The sequence below is a fragment of the Lampetra planeri genome, chromosome 57 (genome assembly GCF_965212315.1).
Source record: "Lampetra planeri chromosome 57, kcLamPlan1.2.h2, whole genome shotgun sequence".
Lineage (NCBI taxonomy): Eukaryota > Metazoa > Chordata > Hyperoartia > Petromyzontiformes > Petromyzontidae > Lampetra > Lampetra planeri.
The window spans coordinates 2,203,672-2,218,434 of record NC_136163.1 but is presented as its reverse complement, the minus strand read 5'-3'; the positions used below and the strand labels follow the sequence as shown (position 1 = coordinate 2,218,434).

At 54.7% G+C, this 14,763-nt stretch overlaps 1 protein-coding gene across 2 annotated transcripts; it reads left to right on the top strand.

Annotated features, from left to right (window-relative positions):
- The first annotated feature begins 324 nt into the window (after nucleotides 1–324).
- On the top strand, nucleotides 325–12,593 carry LOC144735747 (threonylcarbamoyl-AMP synthase-like). 2 transcript variants are annotated; one of them, XM_078618245.1, is made up of 7 exons: nucleotides 325–546; nucleotides 4,342–4,546; nucleotides 6,284–6,398; nucleotides 7,944–8,063; nucleotides 8,488–8,630; nucleotides 10,716–10,804; nucleotides 11,281–12,593. In XM_078618245.1, the coding sequence occupies exons 1-6, from the start codon at nucleotides 441–443 to the stop codon at nucleotides 10,783–10,785; spliced, it is 759 nt and encodes a 252-aa protein (XP_078474371.1). In that variant the 5' UTR covers nucleotides 325–440; the 3' UTR covers nucleotides 10,786–10,804; nucleotides 11,281–12,593. The 2 variants fall into 2 exon arrangements, with proteins under 2 accessions (XP_078474371.1, XP_078474370.1); XM_078618244.1 differs by having other exon boundaries at nucleotides 10,716–12,593.
- The last annotated feature ends 2,170 nt before the right edge of the window (nucleotides 12,594–14,763 follow it).

Genomic DNA, 14,763 nt, shown 5'->3' with positions numbered 1-14,763 from the left:
TGATGTCACGAGATTACGTCATCGCAACGTCCGGGGGATCGCGCAGCGGGGGGGGGGTGGAAACCCGCCACGTGACGCGGCAGCAGCCAATGAACGCCGCGAACGGGCCCGGGGGGTGGGGGGGCGGAACACACCGGAATCGATTCCCGCCGCCGACGTTCGCCGTGCGGTTGACACTTACGAATCGATTCCGATCTCCGTGCAGGATTTCCGCATGTAATCGGAATCGATACGCGGCGATTCGATTTTTGTAATTCTCACGACACCCGCGATAGGGATGTCGAATTGGGTGGAGGTGGGATTGGGGAGTTGGTGGTGGGAGGGGTTGGAATCGATTGTGGACAATTCGTCACGATTCTGAGAATCGATTCCGCACGTGTTGAGGCTTCCTTCCTCACCCACGTGGCGGCGTTTTAATGATGTCTGCGTTGCGAGGCTAAATGAGGGTCGGTTTTTTCGCGAGATTTAAACTCCTCGGCAGGTCCAAGATGTCTTTGGCGAACGGAGAGCAGCGCACGTACAGGGACGCGCTGGACACAACGGGACGTGAGTTGTGTTTTGTTTTTGTAACAACTTTTTTTAAATTTCATTTTTCATTCATTCTGTTCGTTCGCGATCGTTCGCTGTCCTTCAGCTACCGGCTGGTCTGGGCTTAACCCAGAGGTCGCAACCGGGTACCCGATACCCGTACCCTACCCGATACACGGCTACCCGTACCCGGCCGGGTACGTGTACGGGTAGCCGTTGGCGACCCTGGTGCGGCCGGGTACGGGTACGGGTAGGCCGTGAGTCACTGGTGAGTAACTGTTTGTCACTCATTTCGGGTAGGGAACAGGAGAAGATGTCCTTCGCGTTCGGGAGGTTAAACCAAAGGTCGCAAACGGGTTTTGACCAGGGTCACAAATGGGTACCCGGCCGGGTACGGGTACCCATTTGTGACCCTGGTGCGGCCAGGTACGGGTAAGGAATCAAAACCCGTTTGCGACCTTTGGTTTAACCTCCCGAACGCGAAGGACATCTTCTCCTGTTAGCCGGATTGTGTGAGGAGCTCACAAGCTCCTAGAAAGATCTGAGACGCAGTTCCTTCCCATCATGGGCGGTGAGCTCCTCCGGCAGGCGAGGCTGCCTTGGCTGGGTCACGTAGCCCGCGTGCCCAGCCACCGCGTGCCCCTAAGCAGCTTCTGTTTGGCCGCAGAGAGGGGGCTAAACGGGCGCGACACGGGCTGGAGAAGAGATGGAGCTGATGGGTGGGTGGGTGAGTGGGTGGCTGAGTGAGTGGGTGAGTGAGTGGCTGAGTGGGTGGGTGAGTGCGTGGCTGAGTGGGTGAGTGACTGAGTGGCTGAGTGAGTGGGTGGCTGAGTGAGTGGGTGGGTGAGTGAGTGGCTGGGTGAATGCGTGGCTGAGTGGGTGAGTGACTGAGTGGCTGAGTGGGTGATTAAGTGGCTGAATGAGTTAGTGACACGTGCTTGAGATGGGATGGAGCTGATGCGATACGGGAGGACGTGGAGCTGAGTGGACTTGCCGATGACCGGTACCAGCGGTGTCAAGATCGGCCTCTGTGGAGGAGGCTCGCGAAGGACGCCACTGGGCAGTGCCAGGCTAGGTGCGCTTAGATGCGGCTGGGCAGTTTGTCGGTCATCTCCGTCAACCCCATGGCACCTACCCTAATGTATAGTGTATAGTAGTGTAGTGTACAGTAGTGTAGTGTATAGTAGTGTAGTGTATAGTAGTGTAGTGTATAGTAGTGTAGTGTACAGTAGTGTAGTGTATAGTAGTGTAGTGTATAGCAGTGTAGTGTATAGCAGTGTAGTGTGTAGTAGTGTATAGTGTATAGTAGTGTATAGTGTGTAGTTGTGTAGTGTATAGTAGTGTAGTGTATAGTAGTGTAGTGTATAGCAGTGTATAGTGTATAGTAGTGTAGTGTACAGTAGTGTAGTGTATAGTAGTGTAGTATATAGCAGTGTAGTGTGTAGTAGTGTATAGTGTATAGTAGTGTATAGTGTGTAGTAGTGTAGTGTATAACAGTGTAGTGTGTAGTAGTGTATAATGTATAGTAGTGTATAGTGTGTAGTGTACAGTAGTGTAGTGTACAGTAGTGTAGTGTATAGTAGTGTAGTGTACAGTTGTGTAGTGTACAGTAGTGTGTAGTGTATAGTAGTGTATAGTAGTGTAGTGTATAGCAGTGTAGTGTGTAGTGTATTGCAGTGTACAGTAGTGTAGTGTATAGTAGTGTGTAGTGTATAGTAGTGTACAGTTGTGTAGTGTACAGTAGTGTACTGTACAGTAGTGTTGTCTATAGCAGTGTAGTGTATAGTAGTGTAGTGTGTAGTGTATAGTAGTGTAGTGTGTAGTGTATAGTAGCATACCTGTCAACCAATTGGTTCCCCCAGCACCTCCGAACGTAATTGTTCAACATAATCGCTGCTATTATCAAACATTTGTTTAAAAAAATCTGTAATTGTGGGGGACGCTTCGATGTTGTCTTGGCGAACGAGTCACCCCCCCACCCCCACCTTGTGAAAGAGCTTCTTTAGCTCAACGCGGCTTTAGTCGCTAAATAAATACACTTCTGATTCTTCACGATGAAAACTAAACGAACGAGACGTAATTTTTATTTCACCCGGCAAAGCCCACTGAGATATATCGAAAAAACCACGCGGCAACGGGAAGAGAGCAAGAGAGAGAGGCACGCAAACTCCAAATATACAGCAGCAGGCGTCAGGGTCGGGATGGAACCCACGACCTCCTGTATACCAGGCGAGGTAGTTAACATGTCGCCAGACACGACCGTTATGAACCCATCATCGTCATAGTTACCGTCATAACATGATTGCCGAATCATCGTCGTCATCTTGATTCGTGATTTATTTTCCGTCAGATCGTCCAGGCACGATGTCGTCAGCCTCGGGATCGAAACGCCCCCCCCCCCTCCCCCCCCCACGAACCTCCTGCATACCCGGCAAGGGAGCTAACATCTACACCGACCGCGACCCTCTCTCCTCACTCTCTCTCCTCACTTTCTCTGCGGTGACCTCCAGTGGAGGTTGGCACACTGCACGTTGCCATCGGCCGTGTGGCTCAGCCGAATCTCTTGCCAGGGGTAACAGACTTGTGCATTTCCTGCGGTGCCAGGGAGGATCTGCCCCACCAATACTTACACTGCCAGCGGCTCAAACCCAATGTTCCGCCTTTTGGGGGACATCTTCAGGAAACTGTGGGTGCCCTTCTACAACAGCAGCTTCGTATATGGGGTGGTGCCTTGCCTGGCTAACAAGCGCCATGACCTCGCCAACTTCGCCTGTGCTCAGGCGAAGATGGCGGTGGACAGAACGAGAAAAAAGATGCTGCAAGGTGACACTGACGGCTGCTCTGCACTTCCAGTGTTCAGAGGCCTGCTCAAGGCGCGGCTCCGGCTGGAGCACGCCATGCACCACACACATGCCGGTGATGTGCCCTCTGTACCAGCGTGGACGGCACCCTCGTGTTCACCTTCTGAAGCGCTCGCTCGTCACCGTGGCGTGCGCAATGACCACCGCCTCCACCACTTCCACCACCTCCACCACCTCCACCACCATCTCCACCACCACAACCACGTGACTTTCGTGTTGTGTGCGGCACATTTAGCGCCACAGCGCGTGGCTTTGTAGCGTTTATTTTCATTTGCTTGCTGGTGACTTTGTGTGTGTTTCATATCGGAATCACCTCCAATGCTGCTGCTGCTGGTGGCAATAAAAGTTGTTTTAAAAGTCAAAAGTCTCCTCACTCCTCACTCTCCTCCCTCTCTCCTCTCCTCACTCTCTCCTCACTCTCCTCACTCTCTCCTCACTCTCCTCACTCTCTCCTCACCCTCCTCACTCTCCTCTCTCTCTCCTCACTCTCCTCCCTCTCTCTCCTCACTCTCTCACTCTCTCCTCTCTCTCCTCACTCTCTCCTCCCTCACTCTCCTCACTCTCTTTTTATTATTTTTTATTACGATCAGTGGAAACAAGAAGATGCTCGGTGTATTCGGCACTTTGTTTCGTTCATCATTTCGTAATTTTTTTTTTTTTAACTGGGCTTTATGTAACCCTCGCTCACTCTCTCGCTCGCTTGCTCTCTCTCTCGCTCACTCTCTCGCTCGCTTGCCCTCTCTCTCGCTCAATCTCTCGCTCGGTCTCTCTCTCGCTCACTCTCTCGTTCGCTCGCTCTCTCTCTCCTCACTCTCTCCTCTCTCTCCTCTCTCTCCTCACTCTCGCCTCACTCCTTTCTCTCCTCCCTCTCTCCTCCCTCTCTCTTCTCTCTCATTTCTCTCCTCTCTCTCCTCACTCTCCTCACACTCTCTCCTGACTCTCTCCCTCTCAGGGCCGCTGTCCCTGCGGGAGGCTGTGGCGCTGTTGGTGCGAGGCGTGGGCGCGGGCCTGGTGGTGGCGCTGCCCTCCGACACGGTGTACGGCCTGGCGTGTCGCGCCGGCAGCCCGCGGGCACTGCGGCGAGTCTACGACGCCAAGGGGCGCGACGGCGGCAAACCTCTCGCCGTGTGCGTGGGGGACACGCGGGAGGTGGGCAGGTGGGTGAGGGAGGGTGAGGGTGAGTGAGGGAGGTGTGGGTGGGAGTACGGGTGAGTGAGGGAGGGTGAGTGAGGGAGGGAGGGTGCGGGTGAGGGTACAGGTGGGTGAGGGAGGGAGGGTGTGGTTGAGGGTACGGGTGAGTGGGTGAGGGTACGGGTGAGGGAGGGAGGGTGAGGGTACGGGTGAGTGATGGAGGGTGTGGGTGAGAGTACGGGTGAGTGAGGGAGGGTGTGGGTGAGGGTACGGGTGAGTGGGTGAGGGTACGGGTGAGGGTACGGGTGAGGGTACGGGTGAGGGTACGGGTTGAGTGAGTGAGAGTACAGATGTGGGGCACGGGTGAAGGACAGTTGTGGTGACAGTGGAGAAATCTACGTACCTGGGCAGTGTGCTTCTGACCAGCTTCGGTTTGACAGCAGAGGTCTCACTCCGAATCAGTCGAGCGGCATTATCTTTTCATCAGCTGCGTAACGCTGTGTGGAAGCTACCTGGTCTGTCGCTCCGCACGAAGCTTCGGGTCTTCTCGGCCACAGTCATTCCCTCCCTTCTCTACGTTTGCGAAACGTGGACCCTTCTAATGGAACATCTTCGCCAGTTAGAAACATTTAGGCTGGCCTGCCTACGATCCATCTTGGGTTTAACCAGGCTGGATTGTGTGAGGAGCTCACAAATCCTTGAAAGATCTGGACACAGTCCCATCGGTGAGCTCCTCCGGCAGGCAAGGCTGCGTTGGCTGGGTCATGTAGCCCGCATACCCAGCCACCGCATGCCTCAACAGCTTTTGTTCTGCCGGATAGAGGGAGCTAAATGGGCGCGCACGGGCTAGAGAAGAGATGGAGTGATGTGGTACAGGAAGACGTGGAGCTGAGTGGACTTGCCGATGACTGGTACCAGCGGTGTCAAGATCGGCCTCTGTGGAGGAGGCTCGTGAAGGACGCTACTGAGCAGTTGGAGGCAGTCGCCCTCCAGCAACAACGGAGGGTGGAGGAGCAACGCTCACAACAACGAGCGGAGCCCCGGGTGGCTAAAACACAGCAAGTTGGCACAGTAGGGGGCACAGGTGGTGCAACTGCTACTCATCCATGGTACCTGGTTCCACACATCACGTCACCGTGGTGACGTCACCGCCACTTAGTGGCGGATGGCAGTCGTTGTTGTGTATGGGTGAGAGTATAGATAAATGTGTGTACAGGTGTGGATATATGTGAGAGTATGGGTGAATGTGTGTACAGGTGTGTGTACAGGTGAGAGTGTGGGTGAATGTGTGTACAGGTGTGGGGTACAGGTGAATGTGTACAGGTGTGTGTACAGGTGAGAGTATGGGTGAATGTGTATACAGGTGAGAGCGTGGGTGAATGTGTGTACAGGTGTGGGGTACAGGCGAGATTACGAGTGAATGTGTGTACAGGTGTGTGTACAGGCGAGATTACGAGTGAATGTGTGTACAGGTGTGTGTACAGGTGAGAGTACAGGTGAGAGTATGGGTGAGTGAGAGTAGGGGTGACTGTACGGGTGTGCAGGTGAAAGCGTGGTTGAGTGAGTAGGCGGAGGTGGGTGAGGGAGTGCTGGTGAGTTTAACAGCTGAGCGGTGTACAGATGTCGATTGCGATTCTGCCAATAACGACGATTCAATACGGTGCTGCTGCTGTTGCTGATGTTGATGTTGGAGGTGTTCATCTTCTTGGAGGTGTTGTTGACGATACCGATGATGATTCCGGTGTTGTCGACGAGGGCGCCAGGCTCTGCCACGTCACGGTGTCTGACGAGGTGCTGCAGGACTTGCTGCCGGGCCCAGTCACGCTGGTGTTCAAGAGGAAACCCGAGCTTCACCCCGCACTCAACCCCAGCACACAGGTAGAGGTCCACCTCCTTCTCCACCACCACCACCATCATCAACTCACCACTACCTCCACCACCACCTCCGCCACCTCCACTACCACCTCCACCACCTCCTTCACCCCATCCAGAAACTCCACTACCATGTCCTCCACCACCTCCTCCACCACCTCCTTCACCACCACCACCAACTCCACCACTACCTCCACCACCAACTCCACCACTACCTCCACCACTACCACCACCACCTCCACTACCACCTCCACCACCTCCTTCACCCCATCCAGCAACTCCACCACCACGTCCACCACCACGTCCCCCACCACCTTCACCACGTCCACCACCTTCACCACGTCCACCACCTTCACCACGTCCACCACTTTCACCACGTCCACCACCTATACTACCTCCATGTCTACCACGTCCTCCACCACCACCTCCACCACCTCTACCTCCCCCACCACCTCTATTACCGCCACGTCCACCACCACCTCCACGTCCACCTCCACGTCCACCACCTCCACCTCATACCGCCACTTCTGGTGGGGTGGGCATCCACTAGAGGGCGCTTTTTTACAAAAGACGTCAAGTAATTTTTTTACAAAAAAAATGGAAACAAAATATTTTAATTCTCTACTATTTTTGGAAAACTATTTCTTTAACACATTTTTTTACAATTGTTAACACGATTATTTGTCTTCTTGGTTCTTTCGGTAAAGTCACGTAGAAGGGAAGTAATAAAATAATAAAAATAAAACATAATAAAATAATTCTCACGACGTTTCGGCCACAACGCAAGCAGCCGTCGTGAGAATTGTTTTATTATGTTTTATTTTTATTATTTTATTATTTCCCTTCTACGTGACTTTACCGAAAGAACCAAGAAGATGAATCCCTGCAGTCACGAAAGCTTTAAAACGATTATTTGTATTTACCAAGTATAAGGCTCCACTGATATCTTGCGTAGCTATTTTACAAAGAAGCGGAGCTGGCTATCAACAAATTATGGTTCGACGAAGTGGTGGCTTATCATCATCATTGTCGCGTGGAAATTTATAGCAGCAGCAGCAGCCAAATATTCTTAAACGCGCGATGTCGATTATGAATGTGGAAGGAAAAACCGGAGGACCCGGAGAAAAATGAACACGACCACGGGGAGAGAGAGAGACACGCAAACTCCAAATATATAGCAGCAGCAGGCGTCAGGGTCGGGATCGAACCCACGATCTCCTGTACAACCAGGCGAGGTAGTTAACATATCCTAGCCACCGTGATGATGATGAGAGAGAGAGACACGCAAACTCCAAATATACAGCAGCAGGCGTCAGGGTCGAGATCGAACCCACGACCTCCTGCGTACCAGGCGAGGGAGTCAACATCTCATGAGCGTTGCACGTGCGCCGTGCCGTCCTTCGGGGGCGCTCCTCACTTGGCAGCACTTGCCCCGGCGGTGTGTTGAAGTCTACGCGGGGGACCTTTGTCCGCGTGCGTGTGTGTGTGTGGGCGTGTGCGTGCGTGTGTGTGTGCGTGCGTGCGTGTGTGTGTGTGTGTGCGCGTGAGCAGCTGGTGGGGGTCCGAGTCCCCGAGCACGCCGTGCTGCGCCAGCTGTGCCTGCAGCTGCAGGAGCCGCTCGCCCTCACCAGTGCCAACGCCAGCGCGCAGCCCAGCTCCTTGCACGTGCACGTACGTCGCGCGGACGGGCAGCGGTGGTGACGGTGGTGGTGGTGGTGGCGGTGGTGGCGGTGGCGGTGGTGGTGGTGGTGGTGGTGGCGGTGGTGGTGGTGGTGGCGGCGATGGTGGTGTGGGTGGTGGCGGTGGTGGTGGTGGCGGTGGTGATGGTGATGGTGGTGATGGTGGTGGCGGTGGTGGTGTGGGTGGTATTGGTGATGGTGGAGGTGGTGGTGGTGGCGGCGGTGACGGCGGTGGTGGTGGTGGCGGTGGTCATCATGGTGGTGGTGGTGGTGGCGGTGGTGGTGGTGGTGGCGGTGGTCATCGTGGTGGTGGTGGTGGCGGTGGTAGTGGTGGTGGTGGCGATGATGGTGATGGTGGCGATGGTGTTGGTAAAGGCTACACATGGGGGGGGTGAACTTTGTGTGTGTGAGTGCAGGAGTTCAGGGAGCTTTGGGATTCCCTGGCGGTGGTTCTGGACGGGGGCCCACTGGGTGACCCCAGTGACCCGACCTCGCGTCTGGGGTCAACGGTTATCGACCTCTCCATGCCCGGAAGCTTCAGGATCATAAGGGCCGGCGTGTACGTCCACACACACACAGCTACACACAACAAACACAAAGTTCGCCCGCATAGCCTGTAACAGACTGTCGGGGCAAGTGCTGTTAGCGAGCACCTCTGAAGGGCGGCACGGCACACGAGGGGGTGGGTGGCCAGCACCACGCCCGGCCGCCTTTGTCTCCCCAGTGGCGATGTTTACACACCGCATCAGGTACTCGTTTTGAGGCCAAGGCGACCTAGAGGAGGCCCAGGACCGGTTCAGATAATCGTCACCGGTGTTTGCCTTGAGCGGGAATCGAACTCGGGTCGCCAGGTTTGTAACGCTGAGCGCAAACCGCTGCACCACCGCTCCCCACACGGCTACATACAAAGATAACAAAAACAAAGATCCCCCGTATAGCCTGTAACAGACTGTTGGGGCAAGTGCTGTTAGCGAGCAGCACCTATGATGGCCAGCACGGCACACGAAGGGGGTGGGTGGCCAACACCACGCCTCTGTTCTCGGGGTCTCCATGTGACTCCACAGATCTCTATGCAAGCCTATGGATCTGTATGCGCTTATGGATCTTCATGCGAGTCAATGGTCACAGATGAGACCATCAGCTCACTACCCAAACTATAACTGAAACAATTTTTTTCATTTTAGCAGCGAACGCCCCCCACTGAGCTTGTACGGCACTCTTTCAGAAGTGACCTGGCGATCACATGACGAAGTGGTTCGTCGTCGTCACGTGCAAATTTATAGCAGCAGCCAAATAATCTGAACGCGCGACGTCGATTCTAAATGCGGAGGGAAAAACCGGAGGACCTGGAGAAAAATCCAAACGACCACGGGGAGAGAGAGAGACACGCAAACTCCAAATATACAGCAGCGGGCATCAGGGTCGGGATCGAACCCACGACCTCCTGTATACCAGGCGAGGTAGTTAACATCTCCTAGCCACCGTGATGATGATGATGAGAGAGACACGGAAACTCCAAATTTACAGCAGCAGGCGTCGGGGTCGGGATCGAACCCACGACCTCCTGTATACCAGGCGAGGTAGTTAACATCTCCTAGCCACCGTGATGATGATGAGAGAGAGACACGCAGACTCCAAATATACAGCAGCAGGCGTCAGGGTCGGGATCGAACCCACGACCTCCTGTATACCAGGCGAGGTAGTTAACATCTCCTAGCCACCGTGATGATGATGAGAGAGAGAGACACGCAAACTCCAAATATACAGCAGCGGGCGTCAGGGTCGGGATCGAACCCACGACCTCCTGTATACCAGGCGAGGTAGTTAACATCTCTGCTGGAGGTGAGGGGGTTTGGTGACTGTGTGGGGACCAGCGCGGTGTTTTGCGATGTCGTTAAGTTCACAGCTAAGAGGCCGTAATGCGGTTGAGGTGGCTGCCCTGACTCGGACATTAAAAGCGGCCGAGCCGGCATCGTTGAGAGCCTGGGTTCCAATCCGGGTTGCAGGTGGTCACCAGGTGGTCACCAGGTGGTCACCAGGTGGTCACCAGCTGGTCACCAGCTGGTCACCAGGTGGTCACCAGCTGGTCACCAGGTGGTCACATGGTGGTCACCAGCTGGTCACCAGGTGGTCACCAGCTGGTCACCAGGTGGTCACCAGCTGGTCACCAGGTGGTCACCAGGTGGTCACCAGCTGGTCACCAGGTGGTCACCAGGTGGTCACCAGCTGGTCACCAGGTGGTCACCAGGTGGTCACCAGCTGGTCACCAGGTGGTCACCAGGTGGCCACCAGGTGGTCACCAGGTGGTCACCAGCTGGTCACCAGGTGGTCACCAGGTGGTCACATGGTGGTCACCAGGTGGTCACCAGCTGGTCACCAGGTGTTCACCAGCTGGTCACCAGCTGGTCACCAGCTGGTCACCGCTGGTCACCAGCTGGTCACCAGCTGGTCACCAGCTGGTCACATGGATTCCGCTCTCTCTCTCTCGTGAGATCCAATCAGCTGTGAAGGCAGCGGTGGCAGCGTCATTGGTGAGCGGTGGGGGATGTGGTCCTTGCAAATCGGTGGTCTCATCGATTTGCACGGGGTGGCCTTACGGATTTCGAAACTAAAAATGTGTTTTCTCCTGACGCTCTCGTTTCAGGGCGTGCGACAGGACCCTGGAGATTCTGCAGAAGAAACACGGGTTAAAGTTGGACCCCGGCACGGGGTGACGAGGAGGGTGAAGAGAGTGTGAGTGAGTGTGAGTGAGTGTGAGTGAGAGTGGTGTGGCGGTAGTGTAGCGGTTAGCGCTACGCTGCGCTACGAACCTGGCGACCCGGGTTCGATTCCCGCTCACGGCCACCACCAGTGACGATTATCTGAACCGGTCCCGGGCCTCCCCTAGGTCGACTCAGCCTCAAATGAGTACCTGGTGCGGCGTGTAAACATCGCTGCTGGGGAGACAAAGGCGGTCGGGCGTGGTGTTGGCCACCCACCCCCTCTTGTACCGTTCTGGCCTTCATAGGTGCTCGCTAACAGCACTTGCCCCCACAGTCTGTTAAGGCTACACGGGGGATCTTTGTCTTTGTGTGTGGCGGAGGCGGGGGGGGTGGGTGGTGTTGGTGGATCGTGGGAGGATGGGTAACGAGCGAGGCTTCTCAGTGTCACTCCCCCTCTGCAAACTTGTGCGGGTCACTCTTCTCTCCTCCCTCTCTGTTACATCACAGGCACCCGGAGCGGAACCGCACACGTCGGCACCGCTCGCGTGGACACGCTCCCAGCGCGACCGCGACCTCGTACCCCCCCCAGCTGTAATAAATATAATATGGGGGTAGGGGGGGTAAAGCAAGCACGGTCGACAATAACGCGCGTGAGATGTGTACGCGGGCACACGGGGGGGGGTGGGGGAGGGGCTTGCTTGAACAAAGATCGAGGCGCGTGGGTAGCGTCTGGAACAGAGGTCGCAAACGGGTTTTGATTCCTTACCCGGCTACCCGTACCCGGCCGCACCAGGGTCGCAAACGGGTACCCGTACCCTACCCGTACCCGATACCCGTACCCGGCCGGGTACGGGTATCGGGTACCCGATTGCGACCTCTGGGATGAAGCCATGTTGCAGGCGCGGGTGGGTTGATTCTAGGAACTTGAATTGTGAGAAGAGACAAGACGTTGGGAAATGAGTGACAAACGGTGACTCACCAGTGACTCACGGTCTACCCGTACCCGGCGGCACCAGGGTCGCAAACGGGTACCCGTACCCGGCCTGGTACGGGTAGCCGGGTATCGGGTAGGGTACGGGTATCGGGTACCCGGTTGCGACCTCTGGTCTGGAAGCATCCAGCAGCATCCCCGATGCCTCGTGCCGGCGACGCTTCGCCGACGCGTCGCCGTAAAATGTTTTTAGCCCCCGAGCGCGGAGCGAGGAGCGGTTGTTGCCCCCCGCCGTGACTTTTAGGAGGGCGGTGGCTGAGGCTCGCTTTATAGACTGGACTGTGGGGGGGGGGTGGGGTGGCTCGCTGGGAAAAAAAGCTGCGTTGGCTTGTAACCTCCTAAGGGTTACTTACGGGGGTTAATCATTGGCAATGCTGAGTTTGTGTGTCGGTGTGTGTGTGTGGGGAGCGGTGGTGTAGCGATTAGCGCGCTACGCTACGAACCTGGCGACCCGAGTTCAATTCCCGCTCACGGCCAACACCAGGGACGATTATCTGAACCGGTCCAGGGCCTCCCCTAGGTCGACTCAAATGAGTACCTGGTGCGGTGTTAACATCGCCACTAGAGAGACAAAGGCGGCCGGGCGTGGTGCTGGCCACCCCACCTCCTCGTGTGCCGTGCCGGCCTTCATAGGTGCTCGCTAACAGCACTTGCCCCAACAGTCTGTTAAGGCTACACGGGGGATCTTTGTCCTCGCGTGAGTTGCTGAGTGTGCGTGTATCTGTTGCTCAGATTTGTGTAAAGAAACCGTCGGAAATGTTAATATAAAATGTCTTGCTTCTGCCTCTTGGGTGCGGGATGTGTATTTAAATAAACGTTGCTGATTTTTGTTTTGTTCCCATGTGCTTGAGGAGAACGTGTTTCTACGTTGAACTTCTTTCGCACCGTACGTAGCCAACCGTGCAAATCGGAGTTGCCGGGGGGGGGGGGGGGGGGGGGGGGGGGGGGAAGGACAACAAACTAAACAGCAACAACAACAAGATGCAGTTCTAAAGAAATGAGTTTGTCGATCTAGATTTAAAAGTGCATCAGCTCCCAGTGGCTTCCTTAATATCAGGAGAGCGTTCCAGACGGCCGCACGATGATGATGATGATGCGTCGTCATTGCCCACACTCATCCCCGTCTCGACTCACTAGCTTGTCTCCGTGCCCTCAACTGGCTACCCATCGCCAGTAGGGTCACACACAAGACCGCCTGCCTCTGCCACAATGCCTTCATATCTGCCTGCCCGCCGTACCTTTCTTCATTATTGACAACTTGCAGCTCAGCACACAGCAGATGCCTGCGCAGCGCGACTCACGACCTCCTCTTGATACCAAGATCCAGGATGGTCATCGTGTCTATACGACGCTTCTCGATGGCAGCCCCAACAGTCTGGAACGATATCCCTCTGCACATTCGCAGCATCACCTCAATCGCCTCCTTCAAGAGACACTTAAAAACTCACCTCTACAACCACGCGCTTTCGAGCGACTCTGAGCTTGGCTCCGCACCTCTGAGTTGCGGCCACTACGTCTGCAAATTTGCGCGCGTTACAAATTGAACTATTATTACTATTATGATGCGGTGACCACCGCCGTCTTTGTTCGATGGCCGAGCCAAAAGCCGCCGCTGCTGCTGGGATTCCCGGAGTTGGCGTCGTGATGGTTTCTGCTCCTTGACGTTTTGTGTGTGGCTGCGTTGGCTGGGTCACGTAGCCCGCATGCCCAGCCACCGCATGCCTAAACAGCTTTTATTCGGCCGGATCGAGGGGGCTTAACGGGCGCGGCACGGGCTAGAGAAGAGATGGAGTGATACCAGCGGTGTCAAGATTGGCCTCTGTGGAGGAGGCTCGTGAAGGACGCTACTGGGCAGTTGGAGGCAGTTTTCCTCCAACAACATTGGAGGGCGGAGGAGTGACGCTCACAACAACGAGCGGAGCTCCGGGTGGCTAAAGCACAGCAAGTTGGCACAGTTCGGGGCACAGGTGGTGCATCAGCCAGTCATCTCGGTCATTTCAGTCAGTCGACCCGTGGCACCTGGATCTGCGCCGTGACCTCCTGCCAGCGGGCGTTCGACACTTCACGTGGCCTCAAGGTGCACATGGCCTGGCACAAGCGTCGTGGTGACGTCACCGCCAGTTAGTAGCGAATGGCGGTTGTTGTTGTTGCACGGTATCTGCGTTCTCGTCTACGGGTTGTGCAGTGCGTCAGCGCGTGCCGGGCAGACTGGTTGCCCTGTTCATGATTAAGGTTTTTGGGTTAGATCGCTTTATTATAAATGTGTCGCAACACTCCACCACCCGACATGGCTAATCAGTAAAAAATGTGTCGCGTTAATAAAATGTTAATTAGTCACTCCTTCTTCAGCACCACCGTTGTGTTTGAAGAGTGAATCCACAACATTTAGAATTCGAGTTAGTACGACGTTTCGCTGGTAAAATTACATCCAGCATCATCGGGCGATTTGCCAGAATAGTGAAGCCACCACGTGCTTCCGGTCTGAAATAGTGCCGGGTGACGTCATCGTTGTTGAACACCATCAGGATTCGAGATCAGAAGCGGTGGTAGGGGGAGGGTTATTGTAAATTTATTATAGATCAGTCATCAGTTAATTAGTATGTTATTCCTCTAAGGAATTGTAATATGTATTGCGTATAACGCTTCTATGCTGCGCTGAGTCTGTAGCTATCACAGCGGTTTAAGTTATTTGTATTCTCAATTTCGATTGCTTCTCTAATTAGTCTTGGCCAGTAATAATTAGTTTTGCATAATACTTCAGCGTTATCAAAATCGATTGAATGCCCTTCTTGGCAAGCATATTCTGCCACTGCTGACAGCTGTGTTTGAGATGATTTAATGTTCCTTTGGTGTTCTTTTAGTCTTACGCGAATGTTACGTCCCGTCTGTCCAATATAGCATTTACCGCATCAGCAATTGATCCGATTTACACCTTCTGTTGATAACTTCGGTAATTAATCTTTAGTACAAGACACTCGTTTTTGAATTTTGTGGAACGC

Bases quoted from the DNA above. Each gene is read 5' to 3' on its own strand.
- LOC144735747 (XM_078618245.1), top strand. From the start codon at position 441: ATGAGGGTCGGTTTTTTCGCGAGATTTAAACTCCTCGGCAGGTCCAAG. The intron at 547-4,341 runs GTGAGTTGTGTT...TCTCCCTCTCAG, and splicing joins CGCGCTGGACACAACGGGAC to GGCCGCTGTCCCTGCGGGAG. The intron at 8,631-10,715 runs GTACGTCCACAC...CTCTCGTTTCAG, and splicing joins AGGATCATAAGGGCCGGCGT to GGCGTGCGACAGGACCCTGG.